The sequence below is a fragment of the Protopterus annectens genome, chromosome 2.part1, assembly GCF_019279795.1.
Source record: "Protopterus annectens isolate FY-2018-M chromosome 2.part1, PAN1.0, whole genome shotgun sequence".
In the NCBI taxonomy this organism is placed as follows: Eukaryota; Metazoa; Chordata; order Ceratodontiformes; family Protopteridae; genus Protopterus; species Protopterus annectens.
In genome coordinates, this window is record NC_056729.1 from 489,967,278 (window position 1) to 489,989,542 (window position 22,265).

At 33.8% G+C, this 22,265-nt stretch overlaps 1 protein-coding gene across 1 annotated transcript in view; it reads left to right on the forward strand.

Moving 5' to 3' along the window:
• Positions 1 to 22,265, forward strand: part of LRRC46 (leucine rich repeat containing 46) — an 805,439-nt gene that overhangs the window by 175,562 nt on the left and 607,612 nt on the right. The window contains exon 4 of the mRNA XM_044062285.1: positions 2,826 to 2,872. Coding sequence (XP_043918220.1) covers positions 2,826 to 2,872 — 47 coding nt within the window. The remainder of the gene's footprint in view (positions 1 to 2,825; positions 2,873 to 22,265) is intronic.

Sequence of the window (22,265 nt, forward strand, 5' to 3'; positions counted from 1 at the left end):
GTTGCTTTTGTAATTCAGGTACCTGTTAGAGAAAGTATTTTTTCTGTAGATACAACTATCGAAGTTGTTGTCATATTGATTCCATGTAATAGTAACATCTAAGAAATTTACTTTTGAGCCCATCTCCCCTAAGGTAAACTTCAAAAATTCAGACTGCATGTTAAATTGCTCAACAAAAAATAAGCATTCATTGTATGTTCCATTCATAATAAAAAACAAATCATCAAATCCACACAAATGGTGCACAATATGCTCAAAATAGACCAGATAACCAAAAGTAGCACAGCGTTGCGGGTCCACAGAAAGATTTTATTAACACAAAGACAAAAATAAATCATCTTTTATAATAGATTACCTTATTTCTTGCACTAATATAAGTTAGAATGTGAGCTTTCCACCATCTAAAACTAAACTGGTAAAAGCAGTGGCCACAGTGGACCCCATTACTACCCCTTTGGCCTGTTTATAATACTTTTTAATTAAATAAAAATAATTGTTTTCTAACAGAACTTCCAACAACATAAAGTGTAATCATATTGTTAGAAATATGTGTGAATCTAGTCATGTAAAGTCTAACATATTCTACCCCTACATACCGGGGAATGCTAGTAAAAATGGAGCAAATATCCACAGTAACCATATAATCATTTCCACCTTTCGGTTCATAGGTGCAACTAAAATCATGTAATATGTCAAGAAAGTCCCAAGAATCCCTTATGTAGGATGGCAAGTTTTGTACTGATAGATTAAATATTAAATCTAAAAGTAAAGAAATTCCTTCAGTGATGCTATTTGGAGCTAAAACAGTAGGTCTAAATGGTGGATGGGCAGAACTCTTATGGATCTTAGGAATTCCAAATAGAACTATTGCCAGATTTTCAACTTTTAAAAAAATCATATAGCAATGGAAATGATTACATAGTTACTGTGGATATTTGCTCCCTTTTTACCAGCATTCCTCAGGATGTAGGAGTAGAATATGTTAGACTTTACATGACTAGATTTACAGATATTAGTAACAATATGAATACACTTTATTGTATGTTGTTGGAAGTTCTGTGAGAAAACAATTATTTTTTATTTAATAAAAAGTATTATAAACAGGTCAAGGGGGTAGCAATGGGATCTGCTGTGGACACTATTTTCACCGATTTAGTTTTAGGGTGGTGGGAAGCTCACATTCTAACTTCTATTATTGCAAAAAAACAAGGTAATATATTATAAAATGTAGATGATTTATTTTTTATTATGAACAGAGCATACAATGAATATTTATTTTTTGTTGAACAATTTAACATGCAGTCTGAATTTTTGAAGTTTACTTTAGGGGAGATCAGCTCAAAAATAAATTTCTTAGATGGTACTGTTGCATGGAATCAGTATGACAACAACTTCAATAGTTGTATCTATAGAAGAAGTACTTTCTCTAATGGGTACCTGGATTATAAAAGCAACCACCCATACTTTATTAAAAAGAACATTCCTAGGGGACAGTTTATTAGAGCCTCTACAATGACTACTAAAGACACTAAGTTTGTTAAAGAAGTAAGTTTTATTGCCTCCTTGTTTTTACAGAGGCCATAAGAAGGAGTTTTTGTTTTAAACAGCAGAAGTTATTTCTATGCAAAAAACTGTATTTTAACCTATTTTAGTTAAACCTTTTGTTAATGTCAAAGAGACTGATACAAAGGGGTACCTACTGAAGTTAGGACAGTAGCTTATTTCTTAGATATGTCTTTCAATAGTAAGGTAATTTGTGAAGTTATTAATAATAACTGGAAGATATTAGAAGGTAATAGTGAGCTGTTTAAGGCTATTGGCAGGTCTCCTAGATTTGTATATAAGAAAACTAACAGGTTTAAGTTTATGTTACAGAAGGATAGTACTAAGATATGTCTACCACCAACAGATAAAAATAAAGGCATGTATAAGTATGTTTTTTGTTCTGTTTGTAGGTTTATTTCTGAAGGGCCTTACATTTCTTTGGACCATATTCAACATAGTATTGTAATTCCTGGGAGATTTACCTGGAAGTCTAAAAGGTTAGTCTGTATTAGCCTATGTTCAGGGTGCAATGCTTTTTATGTGGGGATGACCACCAGAAGTCTAGATAGAATATGAATGCACTTTTATTCTTTGATCAACATGAAATATGAAAATAATGCTTTGTTTAAACATTCAAAAATGTGTAACAAATACAAAGTTTCCATTATCTGTATTGGAACAAGTCCCACTGGATTTAAGGGGAGGCAACTACAAAAACAGGGAAGAGATGAAAGAAGCTGAATGGCATATTAAACTTCAGGCAGATAAATACCCTGGTTTAAATGATATGATCAATATAAAATTTTTTTTGAAAGATAGCATCACTTGTTTAATTTTAATCTTCTGTTCTTGTGTATTTATTTTTTAACTTACACATTCACTTTAAGGTTTTAACTAATTTTGTCTCAGGTGTTTAATTATATAATTGTTTAATTCATTCTTGGTTTCTACTGGTGGTTTTGAATGTATGTAAGGCTGCATTTTTTGATTGTATATGTTTTTGAAGAAGTCCTGTGACAAAAGATTTTTATGCTAATTTATTTTTGTTCCTGCTGCACCTTAGTGGTTTCTTATTTTTTGCTTTAAACTATTAGTAAAGTACTTCTCTTGATGATCTGAGAGTGTTGTGTCATTGTGCATATTTTGGCCAGATATATCCTTAATCATGTTTTCCTGTTGAATTATTTATTTATGTTTTTATTTTACAATTTAATTATTTAGGATGCTGCCTCAAATGTTGCCCATATTAATAATTGATAAATGTTCTTTTGTATTTTCAGAACAGGATTAAGAAGATTAAGAACCTGGAAGGTTTGACAAATCTGCGGTAGGTGTTGCTTGCTGTAAAAGCTTTGTTCAAAATCAGTTCCACACTGTAACTTTTCAAAAATGCATCCTCAGTTGTTTTGCTTGGCTACAGCTTCTGTGTAATTTTCTGCATTTGGCAATCTGAAAAACACATGCAGTGAACAGTGACTAAATATTTAACTAAATAAAATATAAAATATACAGCCTTCAGGTGGGGACATATTCAACACAAAATCAGTAGCTCACCACTTAAGGTGGAAGGATAGGTTAAAAAAAATGGAAATCTCATCAGTACAAAAGTTGTACCATCATTAGTGTATCTTTATCAATAAGAAGTTGTACTGTGTAGTAGTAGAGAAACTAGCTTTAAACCTTATAATCATAGATATTCCAAGGCCACTGAGTCTCATGACCATACTTTCCTTGCTGGTTCCCTCAGGAAACACCTCCTTTCTCCAGGAGGGCCATACTGGTCAGTCCTGGAGTAATTTTTTAGATAGCAATGCAGTCATTGAGTTTATGTTTAAGGGAGGATAGTAAGTCATACTGTTTAACATGCAGGAGAAGTTTATTCCAGAGGTTTTTGGGGACAATCATGTCTTATTTATCTATTAGTGAAGATTAAGGTCTCTTGTGGAAATATTGGACTAACAGAGAAACAGGAGGTCCACGACAACCGGATGTCAAATGGTATATTAAGTGAGACAGAAATCTCCCATCAGAAGTCTGTTAGACACTAGAACAAAGGGGTAGATCTTCCAGCCTCTATTGGTAACTCAGAGACTTTAGGCCTGTGATCTTTTTAGTTAGGAACCTTTTGTTCTGCCTAATTGTTTGATATATTTAAGGAGATACATCCCAAAGGGGTGCTGTACATGTTAATTGGCTTGATCAATGCAGCGTATAAGGGAGTGATTATCTTTATAGACTTGGATATTCCTTTGGCAATTAGTTGGGTTAAATAAAAGGATTCTTGACAGCTGTTACATGATTGTCAAAAGAGAGAGCACTATCAACCCAAGTATATACGTCACTAACTACATTTTCATTTTGTAGAAATGTATTGCCTAGACAGTAAGATGAGAGGAGGGGTCGTCTACTAAATGTGAGGATACTACACCCTTCAGCATCCAACCTGAGTCCACCTCCATCACACTAAGTGTTCATTAGGCTGAGTTCATTACAGAGGGCCTGAGCTAAATAGGGTAACTGAACAACAACCTCAAGTCTCCAGTTGTATGTATTACTTCTAGCCAGAGGAGCTGGATCCCTGCCTAGATATCTAAGAAGTAAATATCAAAAAGGAGTAGTCCAAGCAATGAACTCTGAGGGACACCCCTGACCACCCCCACACTCTCTGATGAAGCACCCACAACCCACACTGCATGTGTTTGTTCTTCAGCCAGTCTGCCATCCATCCTACCACATATGTGTTGATTCTTAAAGCATTTAGTTTTTGTATGATGCCAGCATGGGGAATGGTGTCAAAGGTCCTAGCCAGGTCAAGATGCACTGCATAGCCACCATCCCCAGTCTCCAGTACCCTCTCAAAGAAATCCACCAAATTTGATAGAATCCACTCTTCACAAAGTCAAACCATTGGAGGTCAAGTCTAACAAGATTTCTGATATCACAATTCATGAGATCAGCTACAGTCCATGGCTTTGCAGACATGGCCTGTAAGGCTAATAGGTCTATAATTACCTGTTTTGGCTGTAAGGACACCTTTATGGCGGTACATCACCACTGCTGTGCACCACTTATCAGGAGCAAAACGGGTAGCTAAACTTAAGTTAAACAAGTTTGAGGAATATGTCTGCCAGAGCATGTTTAATGTTACGTTTAATCCTTGTTAACTGTGTTTACATTATGTGTATCCATTTTAAACTATTATATGTTTATAATGGACTTTAATTTCCTGTCTAATTTGTATATTGTAGTTTAACATTTTTATACAAAGTATGTCAAAAGTACCTTTTAGGTTTAACTCTGAATGAATCTGAGGACATTTGCCTGTGGTCTTGGGCCTTTTTTCTGTGTAGTTCAGTAGTTTGATTTTTCCCTCACTAATTGTTATTATTTATATTAAACATTGATTCAGACTCTGGAGTATTATTATCCAATTAAGTTAATCTCAAACTTATTTGTTAATTTTAAGAACTTTGGCTACAAGAATTATTGAAGTAACTGTTAACATTTTTTTTTGAAAATGTATGTACCATTTGGAAAGTGGCAACTAGGCAGAAGAAGGATTTTCTGGAACACGAATCCCATGCATGGTTTGAAGATCATGTTCCTCTGCCTTTCTGTAATAAATAAATGTACTATTATTTTGAGTCTGAACAAAAACTTGCTTAATAGCAAAGAAAAAGGCTAACTTACTGATGGCATTAATTCAGTCCCCCTAAGAATTTATTGTATTGCTTATTTATTTTATTTAGGTTTGTTTACAAGGTAGTCTACAGATCACAGCAAACCATTTGCAGGCAAAGCCCTAGAGAAGAATTTCACAAAAAAATAAAACTGAACTAATTCACATACACAGAGTAATCACAGTAGATACAAAGTCTGGCAGACAATTTAAGCTCAAAAGAAAATCTAAAAACAAATCACGCTGGGTGGAATTCTAACCTTATTGGTGTATATAACAAAAGGACAAAAAGTCATGGCTAAAATAAGGAAGAGAAACTCCCATAATGATAGCTGTCTAATTAAACTAAACAGGAAACTAAGAGGATGAATTAAGTCCAACAAGGCCAATTACAAGGTCAAGATAGCCTCACAAGCTAAAGAGAACCACAAAGGCTTCTGCAGCTATGTTTGAAATCTCAAAGGCAAGCACATACCAGTGTGCTGAACTGGTCAGTGGTATCACCTTCACTGAGCAGAGCAACAAAATTGACAAATTCAGCTCAAACTTCAGTCCCCACTCTCCTTGCCTCCTTCCATGAAATACCTACTAGCAAAACTTCCCCAGCTTTTAACAGGGAGCAGGTGTTGGGCATGCTTGCTAAGGCCAAAAACACTGCCTCAATGGCTCTGACAGTATCCCGGGATGCCTCCTAAATAGCTGGAAACATGACCTATCAGGATCACTTGAGTTACATATCAACTATAGCCTGAAAACAGGCTTTTTACTGTGAGAATGGAGGACTGCAACAGCTATTCCACTTCACAAGGATGGATCACCAACTGATCCTGGAAACTACAGACCTATTAGTCTGACTCGTGGAATGAATTATCATGAAACATAGACAACCTTCAGACAATGGACTCATGCCTATTAAACCTGGTGGACTTTTTTGAGAAGGTCTCCAAGGCAATGGATGACTGGAAATTATGCATACCGCCTACCCGAAACTACCTAAGGAGTTTGACACAATACCTCACACAGATGTAGTTGACAAAAGTAACTAAACTGTTCATAAACCCTCACATAACTAGCTGACTTGCCAGCTGGCTCACAGATAGGACCCAGAAAGTCAGGATTGGTGATACCATCTCCAGTAAGAAACCGGTCAACAGTGAGGTACCTCAGAGCTCCATGCTGGGACCACTCCTATTTGGCATACACTTCTGAGAGGTAAAGGCTAATGTCATGAGCCTTTGGCTGACCAAGTTCACAGATGACTACAAATTGGGAGATATCATAGATTCCCCTCATGACACAAACATCTTACAAGAGGGTCTAACATAAAGAAATGACTGGTGCTAAAGTCTCAGATTAAACTCAATACCAAGAAATGCATTATAGTGCCTTTTGGGAAAACTGCTGCCCTTGCTAATTACTCCGACAATAAGACACTCTTAAAAGTTGATCCCAGTAGTCAAGGAACTGGGAACATATGCAGACAGTAATCTGGCCTTTGACCAACTTGTGGCCAAGGTAGAAAGAAAATCATTCTATGTTACTAACTTATAAGTAAGGGTAAGGAATCCAGGTCCAAGGAAGTCATAGTGCCACCTTATTTGGCCTGTATCAGACCCATCACTGAGTATAATTCCCCCCCTTTGGCATGTAGCTGGCCAGACATATGCGACAATTGGAAATCCAACAAGGGTTCATTACCAGGAGAATCCAGGGTATAAATGCATTGTCCTGTCTGGATCACCTTAAAGCTCTATCTCTATATTGTCCTACAGGTTACTGAGAGTCAGTCTATGCCTTGTATACAAGGCATCCTTAGATCTAGCTCTGATGGACCTTTTGCACAGCCACAAACCAAACAGCATCAGAACCACTAGATCCAAGGATCTGAATTTTGCCTGTGATATTAATAAGGCATTTTGGCGAGACAGATGTGTGTCTCAGAGGATTCCAAAGCTCTGGAACAGGCTCCCATTCTATGTGAAGCAGAGTCCATCCCTAACCCTATTCCACATAACTTTGACCAATGGAAGGGAAATCACAAATTCACCTCAGATCTGGCCCCTGTGTCTCTGATAGGCAGAGACAGTAATGCCCAAACTAAACTTTATAAACTTCTCAACTAACATACCCCCTCCTAATAAATGCCCATGCATAGGGACATAATTGGGCTGGATTGCATAGCTAGACTTATAAAGGCCTTAGTGATCATTAGCCTAGTATATACCTATGAACTTATGAGTCTTTGGAACAGTAGATGTTGCCATGGAAATGCAAGCACTATGGGAGTGGAATCTTGGTCATCCATTCCCATGTTGGGTACCATTTGTGGATGTAGCATGTTCCAGTGCATGATTAAATCTATACAAGCAATCACACATACAAGACATACAGTCTTGTAGGTCATCAACTACACCCTGCATTAACCTCACTGTCTATGCTGTAGTGTTTTTAGCAAGCACCATTATCCCCCCTTCATGAACCTCTCTGCCCTTTGGTGTTAGAGTCAGATTATTACAACTGTTTACTGGGGTACAGTACAATTCCATGATTAATAGTGTCCTCCCTATGAGGTGTGGGCAGCCTGGGTAGGTAGCAGGCATAGAGGCTGTGTCCACAATTTTTGCTGGGGATGCAGTAGTCTCATTCCCTGTGTCCAACACAGACGCTCTGCTACCTGATTGTGCCAGTTTGTTCTTGTCATCATTATCATAGGCTGCAGATCCTCAACATCAAATGGGGGCAGGTCCATAGTACTGCTAGCAGATAAAGAATCATCTGTGAATACACCAAAGCATAAAATACCCAGTGTAATATGACCCAGCACCAGAAGTATATATACAACTATGTTTTATAAATATTAACATGATAACAAGTAGTACTTTACTTGTATACCTTTACAGATGGCTATGGTGGGTGACCCCCTGTTGGACCTGTATATCATAAATCAGACAGCTTTAATAATTTTGATAGTGAGTAAGAGATGCAAAGGATTTACAGGTGTTATTATATGTAAGTATGTCTACATACCTGGGGTAACTCCAGTTGATTGTCTCAGGAGTCAGTCCAGCACTGCCCCAACATCCAGCATCACACTGTGGGACTCTGTTATTTATTTTAAACACCTTTATTGAATTATCACTTGTGACATAGGCAATTTTACATTTATATAAAAGTAATCAAACTGTATTACCAAGTTCACATTTACAAACATTATACTTCACATATATTACTATATATCATATAACCTAAGCAACATTACATAAATTATTCAATTCCTGCCTTTTTTAAACAAGAAACATCATTATTAAACCATCACTTATGACATAATGAAAATAAACCACATTGACACAATCCTAGTTGCAAGCATTTTACATCACAATTCATACTGACACATCCCCAGTTGCAAACATTATGCAGCACTTATAATCTACCCAATCATTTTCATTCAAACATTACATAGCTCATTTAAGTCCTGCCTTCTTTTAAACCTCATTCCTCCCTTGTATGTATTATTCCCACAGTTCTCATTTTTTCCCCTATGTAGATGGCTCCTACTTTTTTCTAAAGATCTCAATTCCAGTTGTTTTATCTCTGTTACTATATTCATTACTTCTAGTATAGTTGGTTTAGATTTTGATTTCCATTTTCTAGTAATTGCTTTTTTGGTAGCCACCATAATTAGACACAGCAAGGCCTTTCCATGTCTAGGCAATTCCGATTCTGTATCATAGCTCAGAAAAAATCATCTCCCTCATCACACCAATCTGCCCACCCAACATCTCTGATAGTGCAAGAAAACAAATTCACGGAAGGACTGAAACATTTAATAAACAACAAATATCGTAGTATAAAATGTATAAATCCAGTAAGCGCTTTCGTTTGGCTCCTGCCAAACTTTTTCCAACTGATATAAAACATCACTTCCTGTGTGTTTTAATAGACAATACGCTATACATAATTGGTAAATTAAACAATTAATGCATTTAAAAATTCAAATACTTTAAAGTAACATCACCCATATAAAAAAATAAAGTACCCATTCAGCACAATAAACACATAAACGGCTTGAAAAAAGTATTTCATATGTCAAAGTAACTAAAAAAACTAAACCCAAAACTAAATAGTCATGAAAGAATGAAGCCTGTAAAACACAAACAGTGTACAAACTTTTTCACGAGCAAATTTAGAAGTAACCAAGCTTATGTATGGATGATGTCAATAAAATGTAAACATTAAATGAATATTTCCAAAACCAAAAAATAAATAATAGTAAATTCATTCAAAAAATGCATTTACAACAGACGGAGAATGCATATATACATGTAGGATAGTAAAAAATAAAATGAAATATCATACATTCAATGAATGTTCATATATGTATATATAGGAGAACTTCACAGATTTAAAATACATATTAAAATGTATATCATATGAAAAACCTATTAAATATAGTAGAACTAATGTGTATGTTTAAGAATATATAATTGTGAATATAAATATAAATATAGATATAAATATAAATATAAAAATATAAATATAAATACAAAAATATAAAAATATAAATATAAATATTAGTATATAATATAAATATTTAAAATTATTAAAAATATGTATGTATATTTATATAAATATAACTATGAATACATATGTATGAAAAAAAATATATAAAATATATGAAATATATGCAACCAATAAATATATATTAAATATGTCTCATAACCATTTTTTTAAAATATGTATAAAAATGTATATAAATATAAAAAATTGTATAAAAATTGGTAATTTTAAAATTTATTCAAATAAACAGTAATGGAGAGTATGTAAAGTGAAACTAATCATCTATCCAATGATTTTAATTTTAAAACACTACTTATAGAGATATTATTATTCATCCCTGGCCAATTATTGGCATTAAGTCTCAATTGCCATTCTAATTCAAGTTTTTCCAAAAATGGTTGCCATGCCCCCCCTCAAACATCCATTTTTATAACATCTAAAACAACAAATTTAAAAGAGTGTGAGGGGAATGCATTAATATATGTTTTGCCAGAGCATTCAATTCATTACCATCACGTATTGCTCTTATGTGTTCACCAATACGTTCTTTGAGCTTCCTTTCTGTTTTACCAATGTAAAAGATAGTACAACTAGTACATAGAGCACAATAAACAACTTTATCTGTAATACAGGATGCCCTGTCCTTTAAACAAACTCTATACTTGTTGGTTGTAATTTCATTTGTTTCAAAAACATATGAACAATATTTACATCTACCACATCTAATAGTTTTTCCAAATTTCTTGTTTTGTTTACGTTCAAAACACTTTTTTAAATTCATGCCTTTTTTGTATACTATAGATGGACTGCTATCAAGTAGTTGATGAAATGATGGGTCATTTATAATAAACTGCCAATTTTTATTGAGAATATCTCTTATAAAAGTACTGTCAAGATTGTATGTAGTAATAAAACTTTTAGAAAAGTTTTTTGTGTTAAAATTACTATTATTAGTATTTTCAATTACTTCTGGTAAACTGTTTGACTCATTTTGAGTAAAATTTAAGATAGTACTCTCATTGGTTTAATTTATAATATTTGTACTCTCCAAAAAATGTGAGACAACTTGGTTATCATAATATAATAGTGGTTGAAAATATAAATTTTTACGTTTGGATATTACTTCTAATATCACATTATTAATCAACTTCTGGGTATCCCCTATTTTTAAACATATCAAATAAGTTTGAACACTCAATTAAAAAAATTTCCCATTTACTCACCATTCTGGCAGCTCTTACAAACTGCCCTTTTAGAACGGCTCTTTTTTGAGTAAAGGGGTGACAACTATCAAAATGTAAAAAACTATTACTGTATGTTTTTTTACAAAATATTTTGGATGTAAAATTTTGATTATTAATATCTTTTTCTAACAACACATCCAAATAAGCTATAAAATTGTTATTGAATGTGGAAGTAAATTTTAGAAAGGAAGTGGTAGAATTTATATACATTAAAAATTCATCTATTTTGTCTTCACTTCCACTCCAAAGTATAAATATATCATCCAAAAACGTAAATATATTTTACAGTAATTAAAAAATGCAGAATTAAAAACATATTCTTTCTCCCATATATACATGACAATATTTGCGTAGAGGCCTCCACAGGGAGACCCCATAGCTACTCCATCCTTTTGTAAATAAATATTATTATTACAATTTATAAAATTATTTTTTAAAATAATGTCCAACAATTGATCGTATAAATTTATTTTAGATTGAACCAGACCTTTCTCGTTCAAGTAAGTGTTAAACCAGCCTATACCAATATCATGTGGAATAGTGGAGTACGAGTCCTTAACATCAATTGTAATAAAAATATCATTATTGTAGTTCACAGATCTCATGGTAGATAAAAAATGCCATGAGTCTTTCAATAAATGTTTTTCTGAATAAATAAACTTTTTTAAGTTATCGTCAATAAATTTCGCCATTGGATTTGTAATTGACCCCTGTGCATCCACTATAGGTCTGAAAGGGGGTTTATTAACAAAATAGTAGGAGTCCTAGGAAAACTAATGTTCATGTAATTAAATTCATGGATGTTTATATCACCATTAATGAATAAGTCATATATAATACCTTTTGTCCGCCTATATGCACCATTCATTTCATTAATGGAACTAAGTTGATATGTAGAACTTTTTAAAATAAGTTCCATTTCATTGATGTAATCAACAATGTTAAATATAGTAATGCCCCCCTCCTTTATCAGGTTTAATAAATCTAACATTGTTCATACTGCTTAGGTTAAATAAAGTCTCATGTTCAAATTTAGACAAATTATGAGTTCTATATCTCAAATTTGCCCCTTTAATTGCTCGGAAATCTAACTCACACATTTTTTCAAATATTTCTAGAGTAGGATGTAATGGAGGATTAAAAGAACTAGATACAAAAAATGGTCTAGTCACTTGTTCAGTATTATGAAATAAAAAACCTAAATTTAACTTCCTGACAAACATTTTCAAATCAATTAAGGACTGTGCAATGTCCATGTTCCTACTAGGAATAAAGGATTGACCACGCGACAACACTTCACAAATAGTACTATCAAAAGCTAAATCAGAATAATTATAAATAATAAAATCTTTCTTATTGTTATAATACAAAACGGGTCCATTTGTGGTCGAATGTTCACCATCTAACGACCCCTCCATTGACCCTTGTAGTGGTTGTTCCTCCCTCTGGTAAAGGTGCCCCGACTGTAAGATTGTTGTTGTGGACCCCAATTCCTTCTCTGATTTTGCTGTTGAAAATTCTGTTGTCGTTGCATTAGTCTTTCCGATCTTCGTAAAGGTGGAAAAGATTCCACTCCTAAAAAATCTGTGTCATCCTCGTATACATCGTCATCACTGTTAGTATTTAAATTAGTATTACTGTCATTAGTGTAATCAGTATTATCCAGTTTTTGTCCCCATTGTTGTGAGATGGGTGGTGGGGGATAAGCTATACCTTGCCCATAAGCATTTAAATCCCGATCAAGTTTTTTGACCTTCCTATCTCTGATTACTTTCATTTTTTCGTCAATTGACTTGAAGACGCGAAGATAGTCATAATCATTATTACTAAAAGCACAATCTTTTTTGACCAATGTATCAAGATCATTAGCTTGTTTAGTTAATACCTCTAATGTTTTTTTGTTATCGCTAATGACTAATTTCATGCAATCAGTTCCAAACTTATCAAATAACTTAATAAGGTCCAGGTGTAAAGGAGAATTTGCTATGAGACTTGTAGGGAATCTCCAAACACGTAGTCCCTTTGGGACAATATTCTTATTTAAGCATTCCTGAAAATAATTATTGTCCATCTGTAGTTTTTTTTATTTTTAATAAAACATAGTCCAAATCAGCCAGTTTGTCACTAAATAACTTAGACGTACGTGGGGTACCATTACTTGTAGATGAAAAACCTTTACTGTTTTTTATCCACGTTGAAAATTCATCAGTCATACTGGCATTTGAAACCATTGAAGTAGAAGGTTGATTATTTGTTCCTACATCCTGCATTCGACCCAAATTAGAAAAACTTCTCATATTCGATTCATCCAAGTCCGACCCATTAATGTCCACCAATGGATTTGAGTGAAGAGTAAGGTTAGAACACTGTGACAAATTACGCTGCTCCATTCGATCCATACGGTCAGTTAGCTTTTGAATTAGATGCGTTAAAGAACTAAACATGTTTTCAGTAGTAGTTTCCGGTACTGTTTCGATCTTCGTCTCAGCCACATCCATAATGAAGTAACCAAAACAATAAGAGCCAAAAAGAAACAAACTGATCAAGAAAACAAATTCACAGAAGGACTGAAACGTTTAATAAACAACAAATATCGTAGTATAAAATGTATAAATCCAGTAAGCGCTTTCGTTTGGCTCCTGCCAACCTTTTTCCAACTTATATAAAACATCACTTCCTGTGTGTTTCAATAGACAATACGCTATACATAATTGGTAAATTAAACAATTAATGCATTTAAAAATTCAAATACTTTAAAGTAACAGCACCCGTATAAAAAAATAAAGTACCCATTCAGCACAATAAACACATAAATGGCTTGAAAAAAGTATTTCATATGTCAAAGTAACTAAAAAAACTAAACCCAAAACTAAGAGAACCGTAAATAGTCATGAAAGAATGAAGCCTATAAAACACAAACAGTGTACAAACTTTTTCACGAGCAAATTTAGAAGTAACCAAGCTTATGTATGGATGATGTCAATAAAATGTAAACATTATATGAATATTTCCAAAACCAAAAAATAAATAATAGTAAATTCATTCAAAAAAATGCATTTACAACAGACGGAGAATGCATATATAGGTGTAGGATAGTAAAAAATAAAATGAAATATCATACATTCAACGAATGTTTATATATATGTATACATAGGAGAACTTCACAGATTTAAAATACATATTAAAATGTATATCATATGAAATACCTATTAAATATAGTCTAACTAATGTGTATGTTTAAGAATATATAATTGTCAATATAAATATAAATATAGATATAAATATAAATATAAATTAAAAATAAAAAAACTACAGATGGACAATAATTATTTTCAGGAATGCTTAAATAAGAATATTGTCCCAAAGGGACTACGTGTTTGGAGATTCCCTACGGGTCTCATAGCAAATTCTGCTTTACACCTGGACCTTATTAAGTTATTTGATAAGTTTGGAACTGATTACATGAAATTAGTCATTAGCGATAACAAAAAAACATTAGAGGTATTAACTAAACAAGCTAATGATCTTGATACATTGGTCAAAAAAGATTGTGCTTTTAGTAATAATGATTATGACTATCTTTGCATCTTCAAGTCAACTGACGAAAAAATGAAAGTAATCAGAGATAGGAAGTTCAAAAAACGTGATCCGGATTTAAATGCTTATGGGCAAGGTATAGCTTACCCCCCACCACCCATCTCACAACAATGGGGACAAAAACTGGATAATACTGATTACACTAATGACAGTAATACTAATTTAAATACTAACAGTGATGACGATGTATATGAGGATGACACAGATTTTTTAGGAGTGGAATCTTTTCCACCTTTACGAAGATCGGAAAGACTAATGCAACGACAACAGAATTTTCAACAGCAAAATCAGAGAAGGAATTGGGGTCCACAACAACAATCTTACAGTCGGGGCACCTTTACCAGAGGGAGGAACAACCACTACAAGGGTCAATGGAGGGGTCGTTAGATGGTGAACATTCGACCACAAGTGGACCCGTTTTGTATTATAACAATAAGAAAGATTTTGTTGTTTATAATTATTCTGATTTAGCTTTTGATAGTACTATTTGTGAAGTGTTGTCACGTGGTCAGTCTTTTATTCCCAGTAGGAACATGGACATTGCACAATCCTTAATTGATTTGAAAATGTTTGTCAGGAAGTTAAATTTAGGTTTTTTATTTCATAATACTGAACAAGTGACTAGACCATTTTTTTGTATCTAGTTCTTTTAATCCTCCATTACATCCTACTCTAGAAATATTTGAAAAAATGTGTGAGTTAGATTTCCGAGCAATTAAAGGGGCAAATTTGAGATATAGAACTCATAATTTGTCTAAATTTGAGCATGAGACTTTATTTAACCTAAGCAGTATGAACAATGTTAGATTTATTAAACCTGATAAAGGAGGGGGCATTACTATATTTAACATTGTTGATTACATCAATTAAATGGAACTTATTTTAAAAAGTTCTACATATCAACTTAGTTCCATTAATGAAATGAATGGTGCATATAGGCGGACAAAAGGTATTATATATGACTTATTCATTGATGGTGATATAAACATCGATGAATTTAATTACATGAACATTAGTTTTCCTAGGACTCCGACTATTTTCAGAGTCCCTAAAATTCATAAGAATGTTAATAAACCCCCTTTTAGACCTATAGTGGATGCACAGGGGTCAATTACAAATCCAATAGCGAAATTTATTGACGATAACTTAAAAAAGTATATTTATTCAGAAAAACATTTATTGAAAGACTCATGGCATTTTTTGTCTACCATGAGATCTGTGAAAAACAATGATAATGATATTTTTATTACAATTGATGTTAAGGACTTGTACTCCACTATTCCACATGATATTGGTATAGACTGGTTTAACACTTACTTGAACGAGAAAGGTCTGGTTCAATCTAAAATAAATTTATATGATCAATTGTTGGACATTATTTTAAAAAATAATTTTATAAATTTTAATAATATTTATTTACAAAAGGACGGAGTAGCTATGGGGTCTCCCTGTGGAGGCCTCTATGCAAATATTGTCATGTATATATGGGAGAAAGAATATGTTTTTAATTCTGCATTTTTTAATTACTGTAAAATATATTTACGTTTTTTGGATGACATATTTATACTTTGGAGTGGAAGTGAAGACAAAATAGATGAATTTTTAATGTATATAAATTCTACCACTTCCTTTCTAAAATTTACTTCCACATTCAATAATAATTTTATAGCTTATTTGGATGTGTTGTTAGAAAAAGATATTAATAATCAAAATTTTACATCCAAAATATTTCGTAAAAAAAATACAGTAATAGTTTTTTGCATTTGGATAGTTGTCACCCCTTTACTCAAAAAAGAGCAGTTCTAAAAGGGCAGTTTGCAAGAGCTGCCAGAATGGTGAGTAAATGGGAATATTTTTTAATTGAGTGTTCAAACTTATTTGATATGTTTAAAAATAGGGGATACCCAGAAAAGTTGATTAATAATGTGATATTAGAAGTAATATCCAAACGTAAAAATTTATATTTTCAACCACTATTATATTATGATAACCAAGTTGTCTCACATTTTTTGGAGAGTACAAATATTATAAATGAAACCAATGATAGTACTATCTTAAATTTTACTCAAAATGAGTCAAACAGTTTACCAGAAGAAATTGAAAATACTAATAATAGTAATTTTAACACAAAAAACTTTTCTAAAAGTTTTATTACTAATACAATCTTGACAGTACTTTTATAAGAGATATTCTCAATAAAAATTGGCAGTTTATTATAAATGACCCATCGTTTCATCAACTACTTGATAGCAGTCCATCTATAGTATACAAAAAAGGCATGAATTTAAAAAAGTGTTTTGAACGTAAACAAAACAAGAAATTTGGAAAAACTATTAGATGTGGTAGATGTAAATATTGTTCATATGTTTTTGAAACAAATGAAATTACAATCAACAAGTATAGAGTTTGTTTAAAGGACAGGGCATCCTGTATTACAGATAAAGTTGTTTATTGTGCTCTATGTACTAGTTGTACTATGTTTTACATTGGTAAAACAGAAAGGAAGCTCAAAGAATGTATTGGTGAACACATAAGAGCAATACGTGATGGTAATGAATTGAATGCTCTGGCAAAACATATTAATGCATTCCCCTCACATTCTTTTAAATTTGTTGTTTTAGATGTTATAAAAATGGATGTTTGAGGGGGGGCATGGCAACCATTTTTGGAAAAACTTGAATTAGAATGGCAATTGAGACTTAATGCCAATAACTGGCCAGGGATGAATAATAATATCTCTATAAGTAGTGTTTTTAAAATTAAAATCACTGGATAGATGATTAGTTTCACTTTACATACTCCCCATTACTGTTTATTTGAATAAATTTTAAAATTACCAATTTTTATACAATTTTTTATATTTATATACATTTGTATACATATTTTTAAAAAAATGGTTATGAGACATATTTAATATTTAATATATATTTATTGGTTGCATATATTTCATATATTTTATATATATATTTTTTTCATACATATGTATTCATAATTATATTTATATAAATATACATACATATTTTTAATAATTTTAAATATTTATATTATATACTAATATTTATATTTTTGTATTTATATTTATATTTTATATTTATATTTATATCTATATTTATATTTATATTGACAATTATGTATTCTTAAACATACACATTAGTTCTACTATATTTAATAGGTTTTTCATATGATATACATTTTAATATGTATTTTAAATCTGTGAAGTTCTCTTATATATACATATATGAACATTCGTTGAATGTATGATATTTCATTTTATTTTTTACTATCCTACACGTATATATGCATTCTCCATCTGTTGTAAATGCATTTTTTTAATGAATTTACTATTATTTATTTATTTTTTGGTTTTGGAAATATTCATATAATGTTTACATTTTATTGACATCATACATAAGCTTGGTTACTTCTAAATTTGCTCGTGAAAAAGTTCGTACACTGTTTGTGTTTTACAGGCTTCATTCTTTCATGACTATTTACGGTTCTCTTAGTTTTGGGTTTAGTTTTTTTAGCTACTTTGACATATGAAATACTTTTTTCAAGCAGTTTATGTGTTTATTGTGCTGAATGGGTACTTTATTTTTTATACGGGTGCTGTTACTTTAAAGTATTTGAATTTTTAAATGCATTAATTGTTTAATTTACCAATTATGTATAGCGTATTGTCTATTAAAACACACAGGAAGTGATGTTTTATATCAGTTGGAAAAAGTTTGGCAGGAGCCAAACAAAAGTGCTTACTGGATTTATACATTTTATACTACGGTATTTGTTGTTTATTAAACGCTTCAGTCCTTCCGTGAATTTATTTTCTTGATCGGTTTGTTTCTTTTTATCTCTGATAGTGCATCCCACAGGGAATCCTTAAAGTCTGCCAACTCACCACACACCCAGAAAATATGTTCCTAATTACCTGTTTCTTCCCCGTCAACCTCCAACATTTGCTGTCTACCTCAAGAAAATTTCTCTGGAGTCTACTTGGGGTAGAAAAATATCTATGAACACTTCCAAGCAAAAATTCTAAATCTTCAAGATTTTGTTGCATATTTGGGAGACATACATATATCCTCCTACTGTTTTGTTGTGAATTGCTTATCCAATCTGTCTTCCGAATCCTTTCTGACCTTCTCTGATTGATTATTATAGTTATCATGCAATATTTTATATGCTCTACTAATTATTCCATGTTTAATGGTGGCTTCTGTTCTCGATTCTACTAAAAGCTGTGCCAGTTCTGGTCCTTCATTTAGGAACCCCCTATTTCTTTGTTTTTAGCTATACTCTGATATCAGTCCTTGATAGGGAAGACAATCTCTGACCTGCAGTCCAAATAAATTCTTTGCATCTTCCCATTCTACCATCTTTCCTTCTCTAGTTATTAGCATCCAATACCTTGGTTCCTTTGACAGTTCCCCCAATACATTCCAGCCCCTTCCTGCCTTTTATCTATATTCCTAATTGCAGTCATCCCTATCAGCAGAATCTCAATTCCTGTGTTTGCTTAGTTCTTAGAATACTTTCTGCTACTTTGTAGATGTAATATTCTGTCTCATTATTGTTGTTCTTCTTAAAGGCCTAAATCCAAAATCCTAGTCTCTCATTGTTTCTTGAGCTTTCCTACCTATTTCATCATCATCCCTTTCCAATTTGAATTATAGTTCAATGCTATGTATAGGATTCTTAACTGTTTAACTCTGAAATACCCCTTCAAATTGGATAATCCCAGCCTGTCCTGTTCTACTGGAAGAATCAGCTTATCCTACTTGACTCTTGCCATCTACCTCTCCCAGATAATGTCCTTCAGATCTTTATTAATTGTTATTCACAACTTCTCCTGTGGTTGATAAAAATATGCCTGACCTTTGTATAAGACTAATGGGACTAAAAACATTTTAACTGTTCGCATCTTGCTATCTGTATCCAAATGACAAAGCTTCCATTTTCTCAGTTTTTGTATTATTTTTTGTTTAGTCTCTTTCCACATTATCCTTAGCTGCCACACCAGAATAATTTTTAATCCATACTTCTAAATACTTCATTTTATCATGTCTAATTTATGTGTGGGTACATAATTTAACATTATTGCCTTTGCTTTACCTTCATATGTAGGTACTAGGCTATTGGCCCAAGGGCCTAAGTAAGCCTAGCCAACAAGGTTCCCTGGCTTAATTTACCTAAGAAAGTTAATTTCCTGTGCCCCTGTCGAGCAGAACCACAGAAGTGATCCCCGGGGTGTATTTCCTATTTCCTATCCACTCATCAAGATTTTTCTTGAAGAGTGCTAATGAGGAACTTTGCTTGACATAGATGGGTAGCTTGTTCCAGAGTATAGGAAGTCTCTGGGACAGGAATCGATCCCTCCAGCATGTCCTGTTTATTGTGGTGACAATGTTTAGGTCCCTAGGGCATGTAACTCAGAGGGATTGGGATTTATTTAGCTGTAGCATGTCCTCTGGGTTTAACATAGCTTTATATGTTAGGCAAAGATCTCCTCGGAGTAGGAGATATGCTACAGAGTAAAGCTGGAGTTTTTTGAGAGGGTCAGTATAGGGCATCTGCTTGAGGCCAGTAATCCTCTTTGTGATGTACTTCTGTGGCCTTTCCAGCTGCTGCAGATGTCTTGTGAGGTGCATTCCAAAAGGGGCATTGTACTCTATAATGGGTCTAATGAGTGCCAAGTAGAGGGGAACAATGACCTCTTTTTTCCTGGATGAGAACCCTTTTGTGATGAGGTGTGCCACATAGAAGTATTTCCTGACTACTGTGGTGATGTGATTATCAGTGGAGAGACTACTGTCCACCTGGGTCCCAAGGTCTCTTATCACACATTTGGTATTAAGTAGACTGCCATTTATGTAGTAGTTCATGGGTACAGAGTTTTTACCAAAGGGGATGACAATGCACTTTTTGGCACTGAGCTTGAGGCCATGCCTCTGACACCAGGCATCTGTCTCAGTGAGGCTCTTCTGTAGGATGTCCACATCATTTGGGGACTCAACTATTGCTCTTAGTTTGCAGTCATCTGTGAACTTCCTTAGCCAGAGGCCTTCTGTGTTAGCCTGTACTTCAGAGAAGTAGATAAACAAGAGAGGTCCCAGGACTGAACCCTGTGGTACTCTACTTGTCATTGGTTTGAAGTCAGATTTGGAGTCTGCAACTTTTATAGTGCAGGTTCTGTCAGTGTGCCAGTTGGCAACCCATCTTGTGACGTAGGATTTGTACCTACTTTAGTGAATTTAGCTATAATTCCAGAATGGGGGATGGTGTCGAAATCCTTGGCGAGGCCAAGATAGGCTGTGTGAACCACCTTACCCTCGTTTACGGCTTTGGTGACTGCCTCAAAAAAGTCGACCAGGTTCAGAAGGCATGATTTGCCTTTCATGAATACGAACTGGGAGGGATCCAGAGTTTGGAGGTTACCAATTTCTTTGTTTATGAGTTCCATGATGATACGTTCCATGGCCTTGCAGACCAGGCTCATCAGGCTAATAGGGCCGATAGTTCCCAGGATCAGTGGTGGCTCCCCCTTTGTGGAGTGGGATAACTGTTGCTGTGTGCCATTTAGTGGGATCAAAGCCTGATGCGAAATTATGATTGGAACATGGTGCTTAGGTGGGGAGCCAGTTCGTTCTGAAGTTCGTGTAAAACGCAGCCTGGTATGTTGTCCAGTCCCATGGATGCTGTGTTTTTGGTTTTAGAGAGTGCAGCTTTTACCTGCATAGATGTGATTACAGGGACTCTGCATTCTTCCTGTATAGATATGGGCCCTTTAGGGGGTGAGAGGGAGGGTAAAGTTAGCACTGAATCTATCTGCCAGGATGTTGGCAATATCAGTTGGTCCTGTAATTTTCGTGCTGTTGTGATGTAACTCAGAGCAGATCTGGGTGTTGCCATTGAGATTCTTAACCTAGCTATAGAATGCTTTATGCTTGCCCTTAGAATCGGTGGCGATTTTGTTTTCGTAGCTAGCTTTGGAGGATCTTATAAGGGATCTCAGCTTCTTACTGAGGCTGACCAGGGAGCTCCTCCACTCATGGGATTTTTCTCTCTTTTGCAACAGTTTCTTCCTTCTGTTGTATTGTTTGTTTATGGCAAGAAACCACCAGATTGGCTTCCTTTATTTGGAGGATAGCGTATTGGTTCTGTTTGGGATAGCACGATCCATGCACTCGTGTAAGTGCTTATAGAGTGCATTTGTGTAGGATTCAGCAGTCGGAACTGGATTGTCCTTCTGCATGGGTATCATGAAGTTCGGCACTTCTGTCTTAAGAAGCATGAAGTTGGCTTCATTAATTTTGTATCCCAAAAAGATTTCAAACTGTCTCAAAATGTTCCATAATGCAGTAATGTCTCTTTCTGGGTTTGTCAGGTATAAAATAATATCATCTGCAAATAGAACCATCTTTTCTTGACTACCACACAAATTATATCCTTGAATTTCTGAGTCCTTTATTTTCTTTGCCAATGGTTCTAAATATAATACAAATAACAAAGGGGAAAGATGACACCCCTTTCTAGTTTCTCTATTCAAGCAGAAATTATCAGAGAGGACCCCAGCAGCTTCAGTTTTCGCCTCCCATCCCTCATACATCCTCCTTATAATTTTTCAGGAAATGCAAATGCTTATG